This window comes from Amyelois transitella, chromosome 4 (assembly GCF_032362555.1).
Source record: "Amyelois transitella isolate CPQ chromosome 4, ilAmyTran1.1, whole genome shotgun sequence".
Taxonomy (NCBI): Eukaryota; Metazoa; Arthropoda; class Insecta; order Lepidoptera; family Pyralidae; genus Amyelois; species Amyelois transitella.
The window spans coordinates 751,228-773,523 of record NC_083507.1 but is presented as its reverse complement, the minus strand read 5'-3'; the positions used below and the strand labels follow the sequence as shown (position 1 = coordinate 773,523).

General features: G+C 36.1%; 2 protein-coding genes across 2 annotated transcripts in view; one reads left to right on the top strand and one right to left on the bottom strand.

The window, feature by feature from the left end:
* The window catches only part of LOC106132928 (ecdysone-induced protein 74EF), a 217,507-nt gene that overhangs the window by 33,202 nt on the left and 162,009 nt on the right, over positions 1–22,296 (top strand). The window contains exon 2 of the mRNA XM_013332500.2: positions 4,121–4,215. The gene's annotated coding sequence lies outside the window, so the exon portion shown is untranslated. The remainder of the gene's footprint in view (positions 1–4,120; positions 4,216–22,296) is intronic.
* The window catches only part of LOC106132930 (U7 snRNA-associated Sm-like protein LSm11), a 55,481-nt gene continuing 33,572 nt past the window's right edge, over positions 388–22,296 (bottom strand). Inside the window, exons 3-4 of the mRNA XM_013332502.2 lie at positions 2,561–2,708; positions 388–1,821 (exon numbers count right to left, since the gene is read on the bottom strand). Coding sequence (XP_013187956.1) covers positions 1,664–1,821; positions 2,561–2,708 — 306 coding nt within the window. The 3' untranslated portion in view covers positions 388–1,663. The remainder of the gene's footprint in view (positions 1,822–2,560; positions 2,709–22,296) is intronic.

Sequence of the window (22,296 nt, the reverse complement as noted above, 5' to 3'; positions counted from 1 at the left end):
GCATCATTAAAACTCTCAAGGATGAATAATTTTCCGCGTTTTTTTACATTTTCCATTATTTCTTTGCTCCTTATAGTTGCAGCGTGATGCTATATAGTCTAAAGCCCTCCTCGATAAATGGTCTATTCAATGCAAAAAGAATTTTTCAAATAGAAACAGTAGTTCTTGAGATTAGTGCGTTCAAACAAACAAACAAACTCTTCAGCTTTATAATATTAGTATAGATTATTGTGCCTCTTTATCATTCAGTCGACAGCATTCATTGATGCAATGTTAAGTAATTAAAATTCCATCAATTTACCATTAAGTCTACTATCGTCTCCGTGTTGCTAAAAAACTATAAATAAATTAACAGACACACAATCTTCCATTGAGGTAAGGCCGAAATTCACGAGTTTCCCAAGGCGCGCTATAAATTAAAAAAAAAGAATAAATTCGCGCCGAATTCAAACAAACCATTGTGTTGAATTTTTATTTTTTAATTTAAACAATACTGAGATAACAAAGATGGCCGTGGCCGTGCGAGGTTTCCTCTTATGTCGATTCTTAATTACATAACATTTATGATAAATAAATAAACCTTCATTAATGGAGAGTTGATTTGTTTTTCCCAATGTCTTAATTTAAATTTCTTTCGGATTTTCTGTTGCCATGAAATAGCTGAGTTCATTAGCTTGTTGATTTATGAAGATGAATACTTATACATATCTACGTACATAAAATCACGCCTTTTACCGGACGAGTAAGGTCTCAATGTACTTCCAATAATGTTCCCATTCAGTATCCCTGTTAATTTGCTTATGTTTCGTTTTAAGTATTTGCTAAATTAATAACAAGAACAGACCCCTCCCACCTCGTTCACGTGGGTGTCGTAAAAAGCGACTAAGGGATAGGCTTATAAACTTGGGATTCTTCTTTTATTCGATGGGCTGTCACTATTTGAATTTCAATTCTATCATTGAGCCAAACAGCTGAATGTGGATTTTCAGTGTGAAGGCACTGTCTACTCTACAAAAGATATAGACGTGATTAAATGTATGTATGTAAGTATATATTTCCTACATTGGTATCTGGTCTAACCTAAGCAAGCCAGCAACAGCCCTTTGTATATCTTTGCATTCTTGCATCTGACATTTGACAGCGCGGTTTGGGGGCTTCATAAATGTCAATGTCATTAGATTTATTCATATTCATAGGTTGCCCATAGTGTTACTGTAGTGTAGAGCCCTCATTGCACTAGTAATGTTTCAGAATAGCAACGTTTAAAAATACAATATCCTAATCTTAGTAAAATCATAAATCCAAAAGTTTGCAAGAATGTGTGTAGATGTTTTTGTTACGCAAAATCTACTAGACTAATTTGGATGCAATTTGGTTAACGGGAAGAATTTAAGTACTTTTTATACCTAAATTTCCACGGGAACGAAACATTGTATTTAAATAATAAAAATCAATAATAAGAATTATAATATATTGTACAATTTCTTCACGAAGTTAAACTTAAAATATTTTTGTAACATTTAAGTTTTTTTCTCTAATAACACTAACTTTCTAATCCTCAACTTAATCAAAAACTTTACGAACCTAATTAAACATATACCTCTAACTTTATGTATCATAAAGTCCTCATAAATTAACACATTTTACGAAAAAAAAGTTACAATCATCGCTCCACTATGTTCACTAGCACCACGTGTTCTCCCCTGACCAGCATTTGGGGGAGATACCTCGTACATTCCCACACCCCACCCCCCAAAGGTGTCTCCTGGATTGGAGGAACGGCAGATATCTTCGCCGCTGTACCTTTCGGGACGGGTGTACCTGTATAAAACGTTCAAAAATGCTATTTGAAAAATGCTATTTATGTTCTATTTGTAAGAAACTAGCTGTCCCGGCAAACGTTGTTTTGCCATATAACTAAATAATTTTTAAGTAATTTCTAGTTAAAATATGTTAAGCGTGGACAACCCTTATCACTGAGGGGCATGAAAATTAGATGTTGGCCGATTCTCAGACCTACTCAATATGCTCACAAAATTTCATGAAAATCGGTCAAGCCGTTTCGGAGTATAAGGAAACGAACATTGTGACACGAGAATTTTATATATAAGATTTAACAAAAAATGCAAAATGATGGATGCTCCATTTATCTCCACGGAACGGCGATAACATGATTACGATGTGTATCGTCAGCCCCACTTAAATAGGGGGTCACTAATGCAGAACTAAAAGAAAACTCAACTTTGTAACACTTCGCCGTGTGGTTCCCGGCACCATATCCCTTGCAGGGTAGACAGAGTCAACAGTCTTGAAAAGACTGATATGCCACGTTCAGCTGTTTGGCTTAACGATACAATTGAGATTCAAATATTGACAGGTTGCTAGCCCATCGCCTAAAAGAAGAATCCCAAATTTAAAAGCCTATCCCTTAGCCGCATTTCACGACATCAATGGGAACGAAATAGAGTGTACCTATTCTTTTTTTTATTGGTGCCGTCAGCCACACGGCAGAAATGTCTAAAAGTGAAGAAAATCGTTAAGAAAAAAAGAAACATCTTACCCATACAAGGCGGCACCTTCCGCTTCTTCACGGCTTTCTTCTTCCAGATCTCCAGCACGTCGCATAAGGCTAGGTTCCACTGCTTGTCGAAGGCCACCAGTGTTGCGTGTAGCTCACCCCTTATTCCTGTTGCGTTCCGTGTTATTATCTGTGGGACAAAACATATGTCTCTGTCATGAAGAGAGTTATGAATATGGATGAAGCGAAGGAAGTGTGCAGAGATCGTGGCAAGTGGAAAGATGTAGTCTCTGCCTAACCCTCCGGGAAGAAGGCGTGATTTTATGTATGTTTTTTTTGCCGTGTGGTTCCCGGCACCAATACAAAAAAAGAATAGAACCACTCCATTTCTTTCCCATGGATGTCTTAAAAGGCGACTAAGGGATAGGCTCACAAACTTGGGATTCTTTCTTAGGCGATAGGCTAGCAACCTGTCACTATCCGAATCTCAATTCTATCATTAAGCCAAATAGCTGAACGTGGCCATTCAGTCTTTTCCAGACTGTTGGCTCTGTCTACCCCGCAAGGGATATAGACGTGACCATATGTATGTATGTATTTAAAAAAAATAAATAAATAAACAACGACTATATGTCCAACTTTCGCCAAACGAAACTTGCGTGTTGGTACCACGTGTGTAGAGTCTATGCCCGTTACGCATTTAATTGATCGTAAACTAAGTCATAAAATCATTCAGATCAAGAAATCTACATAATACTTTCTTTTTTTTTTGCGAATCTTTTATTTTAAGCGTCTACTTATCTGTGACAGTTCTAAATTTAAACGACTTTAAGACGGGTTCTTAATTTGAATCTCTTCCTTTGGTAGGGAATTAACTTGGCCAATTCTAAACCGATCCAGTAGTAGTTATGAACTAGACTTTTTCTGTTTCAATGGATATACTAAATCCTGAGGAAGTTCCATATTTATCACGTTAACATCTGATACATACGTATGATCACGTCTATGGCCCTTGCGGGGTAGACAGAGCCAACAGTTTTAAAAAGACTGTATGGGGATATGTGATATGGAAATATATGTTATGAAAACAACTGATGATGGTAACGTAAGCAGAGAAATCTTTATTAATAATTATTTTTTTAGAAGTGATTGGTATTATTTCTAAATCTAAATAATTAATCAGTGTACTCAATTTAATTCAGTTCAATCAATCTTTATAGCATACTTACTCGTACATCAGTCGAATTACACTGCTTACAAGTAGAAAAGAAATAATTTGAAATCATAACTAAAACATGCTGAGTTTTTAAATTAGTTGATTTATTTAAAACATTTATTTCTAAAGTATAACTTATATGTTATTTATTCGTGTTGACATAATTAGTTCTTAATTCAACAATGTGCATTCGTCCACGATTTAGATTTAAGAGATCTATATTTGTAAATTGACGTTCGGTGAAAAAACTGCATTGTCGTTTGTTCCGCCGCTTCTTCTACACGCGATATGCGCTTTGGAAGCGGCAGTAGTTATAATAAGTGATACCTTGTATCCAATTTTGAAAATAAATCTATTCTATTCTAACTATATTTTGTTTGTTACAGATACGATTCTGCGGCACAGGATCGCTCCTACACCAAATGTGTTCAGTAACATCCAAGACTTAAGATAGAGTTATACCAAACGTCAATATTTGCTGGTAAGCCAACAATTAATTACTATCACCTTTTTAGTAATAGAATTATCAGCGTCGCGGTGTCTACATCTGCGACATAATGCTGAGTCAGGACCTTTTCACTGTCCATCATTGTTCATGGTTCATACATACATGCACATTGCACATTGTTAATACTGTTTGTTGTTATTATGTCCGATTACTTTTCCACTTTTTAAGAGGAAGAAGACACAATCTTCTATTCTAATAGCACCCACTTAATATTTTCTAATGTAACAACCATAAACAGTATCCTTGCTAACTTACGGCATTTTAATACTCTGGCTGACCGCAAGGGCGTATTCTTGGCCCAACGTCATTTCTAGCATTCCGAACAATTTTTTCATGCGCACATGTCTGTGAACTGGGCAAGGACGGATCTTCGTAAACTAACATATAATTCAGTCAGCTTTATATAAAGTGTTTATCAAACGGAAGGCGTCTTGGCCTCGACGTGAGCCATTTCAATTCAAAGTGCTCGTTCAAGGTCTTATTGTATTTTGGCTTCTCCATCCTCAGTATTTTATTATTAAATTGATCAAAAAACGTGTCATAAATTTGCATGAAGCACCTTGTGAAATAATGACCTTTTTTGTAGATAATGATGGAATGCAAGCTGAAAAGAGTATAATGAACTTTTTTTTAGACACAGCTGGAAAATGTGATACATGCGCTAATCACATTATATCAGGACGACTATTACACATTTCGAAAACAAAATTACATTGTTTTAATAGACAATAACTTACATTTCTTAATATTAATCGATCACGCTCAAATAACACTAAATTAAAATTCATGCATGTATCCTTTGTAAATTGACGTCGTCAAAAAATCTGCCACAGTATGTTCCGCTGCTTCTGCTACACTTTTGCTTTGGTATGGATCTTCTTTGTCGTTATCTTTTTTTACGTGGGGTCGGCACAGTATGTTATATTTTTCCAATTACTTCTGTAACTTGCCACCTCACTGGTCACTCCCTTTCTACTCATTCTATCCTTTACGCTAAACACACATCACGGTCTTCCCCAATTTCTTAAACCTTCCACTTCCATATTTAAGGATATTTTAGTAACGTGACCTTCCCCTCTACTAGGTAGGGATACTGGGTTTAATTCCAGTTTTTCACATCCATAACTGATACATATCGCATAGGCCCAAACTGCATTCAGTATTTAAATAAGTGTCACTTTCAAAATATCCGAAACACAAATGTACTAGGTAGGGATACTGGGTTTAATTCCAGTTTTTCACATCCATAACTGATACATATCGCATAGGCCCAAACTGCATTCAGTATTTAAATAAGTGTCACTTTCAAAATATCCGAAACACAAATGTATATGAAAATTAATATTGCAAAGATTATATTAATAAAAAAACAACAGCAACAAAAGCCGGGCAGTGTCACAGTGTCCTCACGCAAGTTGCTACGACCTTGCCCGGAGCAACTTTCCACCCGGAAGATTTAAATACTGCAGCCATTTTGGTCTGTGCGTCGGCTACTCTGGCCTTTTTTGGCGGCGCAATTATGAGCGGGGTTAAAACGGTAAAAATGTCCTGTTGATTTATATTTTTAAGATTGAGGATCAAGAGGTCAGCTTAACCAGTAACCTTGAGTGTAGTTCCTCAATTCTCAATTTGCTACCGGAATTAATTTCTCGCTGTCGTCGGAGTATTTATAACTTTATATGGTGTCAAGTCATCTACATAGGTTAGGAAGAAGATTAGGGTTCTCAAGCAACACACCTCGTGTCTTTATTCCTAACGAAGATGATAATACCCCAAAAATGCAACCGGGAACACACCCAGATGATGATAATGATTCAGCTCTAGGTAATGTCCAACCAATTAAATATTTACACCTTAATCAATCATATTTTTGATAAATCAGTACTTTTAATAATCACACCACGACAAAGTATCGCGAATCAGATAAATATAAACAGAATGTGACTAAATTCTGGTCCCGAGGCCGCCATCTCAGTAACTTGCTCCGAAATGAGATTTTAATGTGCTGTTAATTTAAGGACAGGATTGTGAAAATACGACACACGTAGGTATTGTAGACGCATGACGCAAATTTCCATGGCCAAGCCAACGGGCATGTGGGATGCGATTTGCTCGCGTCATGCTGCTTAAATATGGGGGAATCTTTGATGTTCAAATATTATAAAAAGATAGAACTGATTACGCAGAATAAGGTATAGTAAGTAAGGTATAGTAGTAAGGTAAGGTATGTAAGGATACGCCCTGAAATTGGGACTTTGTATAATTTATGAGGTAGACAGAAAAACAGTCATGAGATTTTAAGGATATTGAATAACTTATGATGAAATAATAAATACAAAGTGACTATCAAAATGCAGTAACCAGTGCGTAATGCATATAATTTTATTGCACACATACTTTTAATAAAAAAGAAACATTTGATTCCTTATTCTATCCAAGAGAGCTGCATAAAGGGTCCTATTTGAGAATGGAACGACTAAGTTGACCCATTTCTTAGATTGTGATAGAAAAAGTATTAAGTCGACATGCGTGTGGTTTAGTCGCGAATGATTTTCGAAGTGAAACTTTGTTTATATTGTCTTGATAGTGTACCTTTAGAAATATTAGTTGTGAAAAATCTGCTCACAGGGACGTGGGCAGCATATTAAACTTCAAACAAAGTATTTAAATGATCTAGCCACTTCAGTGCCTAGTTCATCTTACTTTTCATCATCCTTAAGAAATCGATTTTCAATGCCACACAGATCATCGGAAAAATACTGTTAAAGCAGTAGGCGTGAATCGTCATGATGGCCCTTTACCTGTCATGAAGTCACTGCAATTTAGCCCGTCCCCGCTCCTATGATTACTAAATTGCATATCTCAATGCTCTTCCTACAATGTTGTGTTCCCACGCCGCATCTGTTATATCAATGGATCCTTTATCAGTTGCATTTGTGTGTTTGTTTGTTTTGTTCATCTGCGCTTGATAGTGTAACTATGTGGTATGATAATTCGGCCGTGTGGTGCCGGCAGAGTAGAATAGCGTCACACCATATCTTCCCGTGGGTACTGTAAGAGGCGTTTAAGGAGTCACCTTTTACGACATTTTTGGATATAGTAGTACTAATGATTATAGTTATTCAACTCGATGATATAGACTACAATTCTTCCGGGATATCCAAACATGAAAATTTTCCACCAACATCACACTTTGCGACCGTGGAAACTTGGCATGATATAGTTCGTCTACAGAAAATCAAAATAATAGTACTCGTAACGGTGATAACAGTTATTCGACTCGATGATATTGATGACAATGCTTCCGGGATGACCAAATTCGCAAACATCCCACCGAGATTAATAGAAGTCGCGGCCGGAGACACTTGGCATGCTGAGCCCAAGGCGAAGGGCGCTGGGCACGGTCCAGTAACGACGTATTACGTGATTGCTGACTATTTTTACACTGTTGTTGATATCTCCTGGCACGAGGAATTCGTTAGTGGTTTATTAACGGCGACAGAGATGGTCACAAATGATGCTATTTCAACATCACGTACATAAAAATCACGACAGAGGGGTAGTCATGTGAGTCTTTTTACTTGAAACGAACCCTGTACTATTGCTAACCTAGCACTCTGGCTCGCAGACCAAAACAAAAAGACTACAGAGTCCAAAATTATCTTCGCTACTATAAGTCATGTCGCTATAATGATGGCTAAATGTTAAATACAAAAGCATTAAATAATTTAGATGCAAAGATTGTGTAACCCCCAAAAGAATGCGGAAAACGCTTTGAATTATTTTTGAAGTGGTACAAAATAGAAAACTATTTTCATTTTATGCGTGTGTAAATAGAACAGAACCTTTAAAATCAAAATCTTACTCGGAACAAGATGAGTTTGGAGATCTACAAGGATCTCTTTAGTGAATCAAGTACTTGAAACATGATTATAAAAATTAAACAATGAGACAGATATAAATAAACTTAGTAATAGAGAAAAAACACTTTTAATAAAATATAAATTTCAAGAGCATTGCATCTGGCTTCAACAAATAAAAAGAGGGTGGTATCTGTCTAACAATTTATATCTAAGATTTCTATTAATAAAATGAGTATATTACAAATAAACAACTAATAAATAAACAAATCTTACCTCACCATCATAATAGAACATAACATATGAAAACTTGGCACAGCTTGTGGAAAATTTTCCAATAATCAAAAGCCAGGCTTCATTGGATCGCACAATATTACACTCGATTACAAACTATCGCCGGCATAACAATTACCTCTGTACCAGTAACAAACGGAAGGAAAACCGATGGTTTCGTAAGAATCGAAGGTTGAATCGCAACCGTGAACAAGCACCAAGGCAAAGGCAAAGGCAAGCGTGATAGCAATACTGAATGGAAAATGGGATTCATTACTGTACGAAAAGAACCCTGAATGAAATACCTAAAGGACTATACAATCTTCAAACTTATCCACGTAATTATCATGCATCTTTCTAGGAGATGCAAGCTGAAACTACACGATTCCATCCCATTAATAACCTTTAAAGTTGTTTAGAATTAGATACAATTAGATTTCGTAGATCATTCAAACAATTGCCAATTTCTGGATCATTATTAGGTACCACTTACTACAATTTACGTACACACATAAAATCAAGCCTCTTTCCCACAGAGGCATGCAGAGACTACATCTTTGCAATTGCCACAATCCCTGCATACTTCTTTCGCTTCATCCACATTCATAACTCTTTTCAAGCGGTCTACTACAATTTCGTACATTAGGTACATTATGTTACTGTCAAAAATTATGTCGTCTACCAAACTTAAAATTTTGATGTCGATATTTATGTCAATAGTATCATTGTCTAGAGCCGTGATGACCTTCAACGCGCTATCATCTCCATTCAAGGATTCGTCGATTATGTGAGCAAGGTCAGTGATACCGATTATTCGAGTAGGAACCATCGCAGTAATTGTATTGACCTACAGAATTACATTAATATTTGTTTACGATTTGGAATTTGGACACATTCTGAAATATGATTCGATTATTACGTATTATTATGAATATTTAAGTTTAATATGTTAGTTTGTAACGCACGTTATAAATTATACGACTAATCCTATTAAAATTATTTATTTCAAGATATCACATTAGTTGTCTAACAAAAACACTAACTTTAAAACATATAATCACGTCTATTTCCCTTGCGGGGTAGACAGAGCCAACAGTCTTGAAAAGACCGATAGGCCCCGTTCAGCTATTTGGCTTTAAAAAAGAATTGAGATACAAATAGTGGCAGGTTGCTAGCCCATCGTCTAAAAGGCGAATCCCAAGTTTAAAGGCCTACCCCTTAATCGCCTTTTACGACATCCATGGGGAAAGAGCTGGATTGGTCATTTTCTTTTTCTATTGGTGCCGGGAACCACACCGATATATTTGTGACTACTTATAATAATATGAAAAATGAATCTGAGCTTGCATGAAGAGAGTTATGAATGTGGATGAAGCGCAGGAAGTATGCAAAGATCGTGGCAAATGGAAAGAGGTAGTCTCTGCCCACCCCTCCGGGAAAGAGGCGTGATTTTATGTATGTATGTATGTATGAATCTGCACCAGCTTTGGATATTGAAACTGTCGTCGTACTGACAGATCAAAAGATAACTCACTTTCCAGTGTCATTCTTCACAGCTAACGTCGCTCGGAGACTTTTAAAATTGGGAATTGCAAGGAGAAATGTCTCAGAAGCGATGCGCTGCATATTTTGTTCACTTTCACTTGGCTGTTGTGTAGACAAAGACGTGAGGACGCATCTATTGTTAACAATATTACATATTCAAATTAGCTGACAAGTTTAGTTTTAGATCCAAAATGCTGGTCAAACAATAATAAATTGTAAAAGGTCTAATCTTTTGACGTATGAAGATTTCTTGAAGTTTTTTTTTCAGATTACATACAATACATGTGTGTGGTGGTTCCCGGCACTGATTAAAAAAATAATAGGACCACTCCATCTCTTTCCCAAGGATATGTTAAAGGCGACTTTTAAGAGCTAAGAAATAATGGAAAATGTGAAAAAAATAAACGGGGAAAATTATTCATCCTTGAGGGCTTCAATGATGTCCAAAGTAACTATTTCAGGACGAAGTCGCGGGCATAGTATATTTATATATTTGTATCTTGAACTTCTAATAAGTTAGGAACGTAACTTATGATGATCGAAGTCTCATACCGCTGAGGGACCTTGCCGTATAGCTGGATCACCTCGGCCAAGGGCTCCTGAACAATGGTTGACCAAGACCACACATGCAGTGGCATTGTGTACGCCGCCACTAGCACAGTAGTTAAAATGCTATCGCACGTTGAGAAGCTAAATAAATCATCTAAGTACCTACAACAACTCCCCCACATAAATATATCTTCTATTAATATCTAATATTTATGGTGCATTATGTCAGCTATGTGAATTATTGTTGCATAATTCTGTTACAATTTGTGAGGGGATATTTAAGTTGTAAATCTGGAATATGTCAAACGGAACACACTTGATAAGAATAAACATAGAACAACGAACAAGACAAGACATACATACATGCATCCCTTGCGGGGTAGACAGAGCCAACAGTCTTGAAAATACTGATAGGCCACGTTCCAATTGTCATAGTTTACAGTATTCTTACTTATAATTCACAAGTATCAATCAATTCTAAGTAAAAATTTGTACGAGTATGTCAAACTTTTCTATACACTTTAAATAAAGAAAAATATTGCATTCAATTAGTGTACCTTTCAAAGACAGATGATTGAATTAGATATGCAGCGAATTAGAATATCATGCAGACTTTAAAATGAGGGAAACTTGTGATCTCAATTCACCACGAGAAACCATTTTACATAAATACATATGGTCACGTCTATATCCCTTGCGGGGTAGACAGAGCCAACAGTCTTGAAAATACTGAATGGCCACGCTCAGCTGTTTGGCTTAATGATATAATTGAGATTCAAATAGTAACAAGTTGCTAACCCATCGCCTAAGAAAAATTCCAACTTTGTGAGCCTATCCCTTAGTCGCCTTTTACGACATCCATGGGAAAGAGATGAAGAAGTGGTCCTATTCTTTTTTTTTTTGTATTGGTGCCGGGAACCACAGATAAACTATTTTCGCAATGCTTTTGAATTTATCACTAGAATTAAGTAGTGTCTCGTGTTAAGACATTTGTTTGGTGCGTACGTTTTTGCCCAAAAGTGAATTGATGAACATTTCAATGCGTTAGGGTTAAAAAATGTCAGCACGTTAACGACGACCAACCACATTTAATAAAATTTGCGATTACTGGACGTGGAAAATCTTTTATGCACCAAAAAGAAAAACATTTAGACCATAAAGTGTTTATAAACAGCAGTATACCTATATCTTAAATTATATAACACCGCATAAGTAATGAAATACGCCAGGATGCTAATTTAGTTAGATTAATTAAAGTTTCTAGAAATAATTTAGCAATTTATAATAATTTACCTGAACATACCACACGACCTTGAATATATCAAAATAATGAAGATGAAAAAAGAACACCCAAACACAATTCCAATGACCATTGACCGCTAGAGAAAGTAAATACAACGATGTATACGTGCGGCCTTGGCGAGGCCGTCACACGCACAGCATTACACAAAACACAACGTTATGTCATACACGACTGAGCTCATAATACCTCATCACCCGAATTCACATTCGAAAAAAAGTTGAGTGGCAATCAACAAATGCACTCTAAGTGTTAACATTAGAGTTGTTAATAGAACGACTTTGATATCTAGCTAGTGAAAGTGAACGACGTCTGTTACGCGGAAGCGTATTGCAGTAGCTAGTAGTGAAGGTATGATAATGTGATTTGTATTTAGTCGGAGACTAGTATTACTGGATACGATCTATTTATAGTGGTTGGAGTGGGACTAGGTTGTGTCCGCGGCTGATGAAAGCTGTCGTGTAATGTCATGTTATGAAGAACAAGTGTCAAATGGCCGGCGGCTTTCGATAGAATTTAAACGGTGTTGACTTCGATACATATAGATACATTCATTTTAGAAATTGCTGTATGTTGTGAAAAATTGCTAATGGTTTATTCCACTTTGATGTGACATTTGATTTCACTGAATCACAGATTATCGCCCATGTGATTCTTGTGTCCTGAAATACCTAATGGCAAATCATCTGACTGATCAAAATCAACAAGATTTGATTACACATTTTTAATTTCCTGTAATCACCTGGGAAATGAAAATGTACAAGATTCGAACTATAATTATAGATAACTTCAAAGCTAGAAAATGTATAATAATTATACAATTCAATACACCTTTCTAATAAATTAGAATTTAAACCTGAATATTAAACATAAAGAAAGTGTTACGCAGTAACGAACATATCACTCAAATTGACTTAGAATCTGTCAAAAAGAACATTTCAATTATTTACAAAATCTCTACAGAATCCGCTCTTCACCAAGGTGTAAAAGAACTGGTTTCTCAAAAATGCAAGGTCTCAAATCAAGAAAGAGAATAGACAATAGGCGCGACAGGTGCCCGTGACCGTGGAACCGCCGAAAATGAAAGTGTGTTATAGCACCCACGGCTGCTGCGGTACACTGATGCTGGGTTACGTCAACAACCTGTTGCTGTGATTAGAGATTGTTATTCTGAATTATTTATAGAGTTATCTTTGAATATAATACATAAATACATTCATGTAATCACGCCTTTATCCCTTACTAGTTTTGATCAACCCTTACAAGAGTCATGATAAAAAGTGCCGGGATAAAAAGTAGCCTATATGTTATTCTGGGTCTACAGCTACCTTAATACCAAATTTCATCGTAATCGGTTCAGTAGTTATTGCGTGAAAGAGTAACAAACATCTATACCGACATACTCACAAACTTTCGCATTTATAATATTACTCGTAGTAGGAAGATCACCTTCATGATACCAAACAAGCGAAACGCACTAAAAATCTAGTGAAAACGCGTGATGTCCATGGGCGAATCTAAAAACGAGAGTTAACGGCCTCTGTGGCGCAGCGGTAGTGCGTTTGTCTGTGTCACCGGAGGTCCCGGGTTCGAATCCCGGCCAGGGCATAATGAGAAACGAACTTTCTCCGATTGGCCTGGGTCTTGGATGTTTATCTATATAAGTATTTATTATAAAATAAAGTATCGTTGAGTTAGTATCTCGTAACACAAGTCTCGAACTTACTACGAGGCTAACTCAATCTGTGTAATTTGTCCCGTATATATTTATTTATATTTAGTTTTAAAATCTGGAGCACTGAACGAGCTAGCCACGTTTCTGTTTTGTCAGACACAAGCGATGTGAGCTCATGGTGTGTCATAATGAAATGAATTGTTTAAAAATTCTTAATTGCACTCTTAAACAAAACTTCAGTAATTTAGAATTAATTTTAGAAGTAATATTAATAAATAATTATATATAAATATATACGGGACAATGGCAAAAACAACTTTTTATCACGGAGTTGATTCCACGCGGACGAAGTCGCAGGCGGCCTCTAGTTATCTATATTTTTAGAAATCATTGTTTTCACTGAATTTATAATGATGACTTGATAAACAGTTGAAACGCTTTGAAAGTATTTGGTAAGTTTGTAATTCATCCTTTCAGTACAGTTTCAGTGTTAAGGGTTCCGTACCGACTGTCCGTCCGTCTATATTCCATCGCGATTAATTTATTTTATTTTCCACGTTGGTGCCCACGGTAGACCAGCGTTGTGGTATATACCACGACAAATGCTGAGGGGGGGCCATTTTGATACAAAAGTTGTTTGTTTGTTTGTAAACTCATTATTGCACATAAAAATAAATAAAACAAATTACAAAACAGTTATTGAATTTAGAAGAATATGTACAATGGCGGACTTATCCCCAATGGGATTTCTTCCAGTCAACCAAAATATAAAGGAAAATCCATAATTAAAAGGCAGCGCACATGAAAAGCATTGAGATGCAGTAAAATAAACAATAAATTTCTACATAATTAAAGATAATCATACATATATATATATATATATATATATATATAAACTTACAAATTTATAAGTTCACTCAATTGTTAGATGCATCAGAATACAGTCTTTTGATAAGTGATTTAAAAGAACTAAGGTTCAGAGCAGATCTCGTATCTTGTGGGAGGTTATTCCAAAGCTGAGCAGAACGAACACTAAAAGACAAGCCATAAGTCCGAGAAGAATAAGGAGGAATAAGTAGTTTAAGATTAAATTTAAAATTAAATTAAAGTTGTTATAGATTAAGGTTCCTGTTCTTGATATATTATTATGTACCTACCAAAAAAACATTTTTTCTTTCTTTATCTTGTCTTGGCACACTGACATTTTAGAATTCTCAATTGAATTTTTCAAATTCTCTATATTTTCAGTGTTCTTTTTACCTTTTTTTTGTTTGTTTGTTTGATAACAACCTGAGCATCTTCCGCCATAACTGCTCACGGTCTTTGATGAAACAAAAAAAAAAAATAATTTCAGCCTTCATCTGAACCACGTGAATCTTTTTTGCGAGTTCACGGTCCACGGGTGAATTCGTGAGTGCGTTAATTGTAACAGATATTAATGGAAAATCGATTGGTTTCGTGCACTTTTTCTTATTTAGTTTTAACTAGCTGTTGCCCGCGACTTCGCCCGCGTAAATCTCGAGTTGGAATCTTGATCATACAGTCAGATACAGACAGACAGACAGACAAAAAATGTAAAAAAATCTCTATCCGTTTCAGTCAAAATACTAAATGTACAGACAAAATATTTTTACCGTTTTATTATAATATGTATAGATTAGAATGCAAATTAGGTGTGTATTAAAATTCTAATCACCAGAAAATTTGGTAGAGCTCATTAAACTGCAGAGTATTGCATAACTCATATATATTTACTAGCTGTGCCCGCAACTTCGTCCGCGTGGAATACTTATTTTGGGCATCATTGAAGCCCTCAAGAATGAATAATTTACCCCGTTTTTTTTTTCCATATTATCCATTATTTCTTTGCTCCTTATAGTTGCAGCGTGATGTTATATAGCCTAAAGCCTTCCTCGATAAATGATCTATTCAACCCAAATAATTCTTCAATTCGAACCAGTAGTACCTGAGATAAGCGCGTTCAAACAAACAAACAAGCAAACAAACAAACTCTTCCGCTTTATAATATTAGTATAGATTTAAATATGTGAGTTCTCAAGATCCTTAAGCAATGAGAAAAATGTGAGCTACTACGTACAAGCACGTAAGAACTAATTATTAATTCTTATTTGTTTAGTTAGTTTCACAAAAGTGATTATCTTTTTACAATACTTGGCTTATCTGGAACTATGTGGAATGTGAATAGTAAAAATTTATAGCACGATAATGGAGGTTTTAATTTTTTTCTACAGCGAATGACAATCAAATTTAAATAAAACATGTATCAATTTGAGAGACAGGTCAGAAAAATAATAACATACATACATATATACATAAAATCACGCCTTTTTCCCGGAGGGGTAGGCAGAGACTGCGTCTTTCCTCTTGCCACGATCTCGGCATACTTCCTTCGCTTCATCCACATTCATAACTCTCTATATGCATACTAAAATAATAAAATGGGATTTATGCATTTCATTCAAGAACTGAAAACTCGTATTCCGTACCTTTTAAGTCTTGGGACTTTATAATAAACATAACGCATATAATACTTCATAAGAACCGAAGCGGTAACTTCGCAACATGACATATGTATTAGGTAAAGTTTTTAATTTGATGTCGTGTGGATTCCGGCACCAATAGAAAAAAAAACATAAGACCACTCCATCTCGTTCCCATGGATGTCGTAAAAGGCAACTTAAGGATAGGCTTTATTAACTTGGGATTCTTCTTTTAGGCGACGGGCTAGCAACCTGTCACTGTTTGAATCTAAATTCTATCATTAAGTTAAACAGCTGAACGTGGCCTATTCGTCTTTTCAAGATCGTTGGTTCTGTCTTCCCTGCAAGGGATATAGACGTGATTATATGTATGTATGTATACCTATGTTATAATTTTTCCCTATATTTTTGCTGGTGCCTCTTATCCTAACGCATCTTTATCTAATCTTTATTTTTATTATTATTAATTTATCTTAATTATACGAGTCTTGGATCAAGAAACAGCAATCCAAAATCAACAAATTTTTATCCCACATTACATTCCATAAATAATACATACATACATACATATGATCACGTCATTACCCCTTACGGAGTAGACAGAGCGAACAGTCTTGAAAAGACTGACAGGCCACGTTCAGCTGTTTGGCTTAATAATGGAATTGAGATTCAAATCAAAGTTGCTAGACCATCGCCTAGAAGAAGAATCCCAAGTTTATAAGCCTTTCCCTTAGTCGCCTTTTGCGACATCCATGGGAACGAGATGGAGTGGTCCTATTCTTTTTTTTTTAATTGGTGCCGGGAACCACACGGCATTCCATAGATAAACCAACAGTAATTAGTTTTCGAGAGCTCGTCCGACAGTTACGACGAAGGTTGTCACCTCCAATCGACAGCCTTCGTAACAAAAAAACGTTGCATTGTGCAGCCAAAACTAATAAGGAAGGAAAAATCACAACAGCCGGAACTACCACTGGTGCATAAAGATCTGAAAAGATCCTAAAAAAACAACCAAGCGGAATCCACGAAGCGACCTTCCAATACCAACGGCAAGGGCAGGCCCTTTATCGCACGATAAAAAATACCCAACAAATACTGATAAGCTTGATAATTCTAATGCCAAGGCTCTGAGACAGTGATTAAAGGTCAATGGAGATGTGTTTTATGACCCTAATAGTACTACTGATGACGCAAAATTTTCCGTGACTGTCACGAAGTTAAACAAAATGGTTGGATATGTTAAAAAATAAATAGCACGCAGTAAACAAAGCGTAGGTTTGCTTTACTGCGTGCTATTGTCTATACTAATATTATAAAGCTGAAGAGTTTATTTGTTTGTTTGTTTGAACGCCCTTATCTCAGGAACTACTTTTACTACTAACTACGGTTCGAATTGAAAATTATTTTTTTTGCGATGAATAGACCATTTATCGAGGAAGGCTTTACGCAATATAACATCACGCTGCAACGAACGGAATATGTGAAAAAACGGGGAAAATTATTCATCCTTGAGGGCTTCAATGATGCCCGAAATAACTATTCCACGCGGACGAAGTCGCGAGCACAGCTAGTCATAATATATCAGTTTGTAAGTAATCACACACCAGGCTTATAGTTTTTATCACATAAAATTATGTTATCATAACTCGCCTTTAACAAAGCGATCTTTAGTCTTAATCCTGCAAACAATATTTTGTTTTACATCGATGATTGCGCCTTTTTCACCGTCTTTGCCTCGTTTGATATTAAATTAAAAAAAAAAAACAATGTCACTAAAATCATCAACTAATTCAAATACAACGGTTTCAGTTTTTTTTAACTAATCATTATTATTGATCGAACAATCGACGACTACTTCCAACAAAGAAATCTCTGCAAAAATCATCATTTTTATGAACGTACTAGAGGCCGCTCGCGACTTCGTCCGCGTGGAAACCCAATCATAACGTAACAATCAATCCAGCGGGAACTCCGGGATAAAAAGTAGCCTATGTGTTATTTTGGGTCTTCAGCTACCTACATACCAAATTCTATTGTAATCGGTTTAGTAGTTTTTGCGTGAAACAGTAACAAACATAACTGATATACTCACAAACTTTCGCATCTATAAAATTATTAGGATTTTGTATCAACCAAATACTTATCATTTTTATTATGCATACACACATTAGGATCTTTATTTCTCGTTCTATAAGATGTTTTAACAAAGAAAATCGTGAATAATCTTGCGCATCATCATCACTTCCGCGTGTCCTTGCTGTTATGCACGCATGCGCAGGATTGTATCGTGCAAATTTCGCGGGCAATATTAATATTAATGAAGATTCCATAAGTCCGTACATTATTATATCATCCAAAAAGCAAATGTTTGTTATTATGCATTTCTTCATGTTTTCATATATATTTTTATAAAGACGTGATCATTCCCGCGGGAATCGGAATTAACGGGATTTTTGCGAGGTCGCGGTCTATTGTGAAACAGAAAAATATTGAAATAGCTGCGGTAAGATTTGAACCTGCGCCTCGACACTTTTATTTTAACGTAGACAATATTCATTCGTCCACGATTAAGATTAAAAAGATCTATACATATTTTTAAATTGACGTCCTTTAAAAATGCTGCAGTGCAGTTTGTTCCACCGCTTCTTCAGCGCGCTTTGGAAACGATGCGTATATAGTTATAATTAGATTTAAGTGCTGTGACGTCAACAAGTGACACCTTGTATCCAATTTTGAAAATGAATCTATTCTATTCTAGTTATGAATGTGGATGAAGCGAAGGAAGTATGCAGAGATCGTGGCAAGTGGAAAGATGTAGTCTCTGCCTACCCCTCCGGGAAAGAGGCGTGCTTTTATGTATGCAATAGCTGTGCCCGCGACTTCGTCCGCGTGGAATAGTTATTTTGGGCATCATATTTATTTTTGCAAACATCCTTCTCGGCTTTATTATTTTAATTATAGCTGTTTATTGTAATGCATTATATATAGGCGGTCACGCGTATTAGAAAGAACGCTGGTTCGCCGTATTAAATGTTTCGCTGCAAATTACTTATAACGACTATATCTCAGAACCTATTCGTCTGATTTATATACTGTAAATGGCAATTTTAGTCTACATGAAAAGCCGAAAGTAATAAGCATATTTATTTGGATAAGGATTAATACTGAATTGAAGAAAATTGGTTTCAAAATTACTTATGTTTATAATGAAAAAATAATCTTAAAAAATGAACATAAAAGTGTACACACACACAATAAATACTATCCACAAGTGATTGTTTGCTAACATTGACCTGTGCACCAAGATGTTTATGCACCAACCCGACCTTGCGATGCAACGTGACGCGTGCTATGTAAAATGTAGATTTGCTGACAATTGTCACTCTTTAATCTTGCACTGAATAAACATACATACATATGGTCACGTCTATATCCCTTGCGGGGTAGTCTTGAACAGACTGATAGGCTACGTTTAGCTAACATAAGAATCCCAAGTTTATAAGCCTGTCCCTTAGTCGCCGACACAACATCAATGGGAAATGAGATGGAGTGGTCCTATTCTTTTTTAATATTGGTGCCGGGAACCACACGACATCTGCCTTCAATATAACAATTACATAAGGAGAACAAAATGACAAAACGTCACGACCAATTCACGTTATCATAACTCTTAAATCATCATCACCTTTGTGAACATTACGTGTAAAATCATTTTTTGTTTGACACAAAGTTTGATAAAAATCATTGCATAACGCGTGCCTTGATGATTATATCAACTAGACCATACATACATACAATCACGTCTATATCCCTTGCTTGGGTAGACAGAGCCAACTGTCTTGAAAAGACTGATTGGCCACGTTCAGCTGTTTGGCTTAATGATAGAATTGAGATTCAAATAGTGACAGGTTGACCTTATGTCCATCGCATAAAAGACTCATTGGTCACAGTAGGATTCAAACCTTACCCATTAAACTTAAATTTTTTTTATCTTTTAAAATAACGTTAGCTGTTGACAACCGACATTTGTTATTTTATAACTATGTGATTTGTTTCTTTTATAACTATGTAGTACTATTTTCTTGTTACTGTGTAAATTTCTATGCAATAAAGATATTACAAACAAATAAACCGACACCGTAACTGAGTAGAACCAGCTCATTCGCGACCTAATCGATATCTGCACTCGATATATCATCATCAGAAGTGCCATCAGCTGGCAAGTATTTGGCTTAATGATAGAATTGAGATTCAAATAGTGACAGGTTGCTAGCCCATCGCCTGTAAGGAGAATCCCAAGTTTATAAACCTATCCCTTAGTCGCCTTTTAGGACATGCTATAACAGAACGGGGCCTTTCAGTCTTTCAAGTCTGCTAGCTCTGTCTATTTTTACTTATTCGCGACCTAATCGATATCTGCACTCGATACATCATCATCAGAAGTGCCATCAGCTGCGCTTGCGCATCGATCAGGAAGCGTTGCTGGCCGTGAACGGCGCGAGGTCGCCTGCGCACGCCATCGCTCGCGTAATTTGCGTAATGATTCGTTGTTAATTTTTATTGAGACTGTTCTGTAAGAATCTATGTAGGTTGGTATCAAAAATCTACACTTTTGACAGAGTCGTTTGCAATTATTTTTTCAAACCTATTTTTCCGTTTAACCGTTCTTGATATGTTGAAATAAATCACATATTTACTTTTAGCTGTAATCGCAATTTAGTGTATTTCTCAGCCCACCGCTTTCCATTACAAATCAACCTGACAGCTTAATTTTTTATTGCATAATGCCATCTACTTCTTAGCTAATTGCCAATACGAATAAGATGGACAGATGATACCGCCATCCGAGGCCGTCTGGCAAGCTGCGAAATGTTCGCAGTTATTTCTTTAGATATACATACATATGGTCACGTCTATATCCTTTGCGGGGTAGACAGAGCCAACAGTCTTGAAAAGACTAAATGGCCACGTTCAGCTGTTTGGCTTAATGATAGGATTGAGATTCAAATAGCGACAGGTTGCTAACCCATCGCCTAAAAAAGAATCCCAATTTTTTAAGCCTATTCCTTAGTCGCTTTTTAGGACATCCTATAAGGGTTCTTTTTCATCTACTACATACGTTATTATAGCAAAAGAACAGAGCTATATAGAATCTCAATTCTGTCATAAAGCATAACAGTTGAACGTGGCCTGTCAGTCTTTCAAGTCTGCCGGCTGACTACCCCATAAGGGATATAAACGTGATTATATGGATGGATGGATGGTAGATGTAGAAGTAAAGAAAACTATTGTGGATTAGAACTTGTGTACCTTGATACGAACACATTTTTACATGATATCATTACAAATTACAAACGAGTAATGAAATAAACTCAAGGATTACTGCATAATTACGTGGTTATTGAGATTCCATAGCTAGCGAAATCTACACTTTTCTGCAAATCAGCATAGAAAGTGAATTCATTACTTGCAATTCTAGACGGTAGAATATCTGAGCGAAAAGACTGACTGCAAAGTTCTGACTTTTAGGAAATATAATTATAAATATTATTGAAGCGAATGAAGTGAGTTTGAAGATTTGAATTTGTTTACCTGTTAACGCTTTATACATACATAACTTGGGATTCTTATTTTAGGCGATGGGCTAGCAACCTGTCACTATTTGAATCTCAATTCTATCATTAAGCCAAACAGCTGAACGTGGCCTGTCAGTCTCTTCAGGACTGTTGGCCCTGTCCCCCCGCAAGGGATATAGACGTGACTATATGTATGTATGTTAAACCTCATTTACTCTCTGTCCGTTGGCTGTTGGTGGCGAAGTCGCGTGGGCAGATGCAACATCGATTATTATGTATGAGCAATCTGTATGTTCGTTTAGTTAGTTAGTTTCTATTTCATTTGAGGAAGTATCGTGTTTGTTACTAAATACATATACATATATGGCCACGTCTATATCCTTTGCGGGGTAGACAGACCCAACAGTCTTGAAAAGACTGAATTGCCACGTTCAGCTATTAGGCTTCATGATAGAATTAAGATTCAAATAGTGACAGGTTGCTAGCCCATCGCCTAAAAAAGAATCCCAAGTTTGTAAGCCTTTACCTTAGTCGCCTTTTATGACATCCATGGGAAAAAGATGGAGTGGTCCTATTCTTTTTTGTATTGGTGCCGGGAGCCCCACGGCACATTTATTTATATCTATCTATGTATCTATTTCATTTGAGGAAGTATCGTGTTTGTTACTAAATAACATCTATCGACATATATCGCATAAAGGTCTTTTCAATGAGTTGTTCTGACAATAATGTTTTTGTATATATTGTCATAAACATACATACCATCACGCCTCCT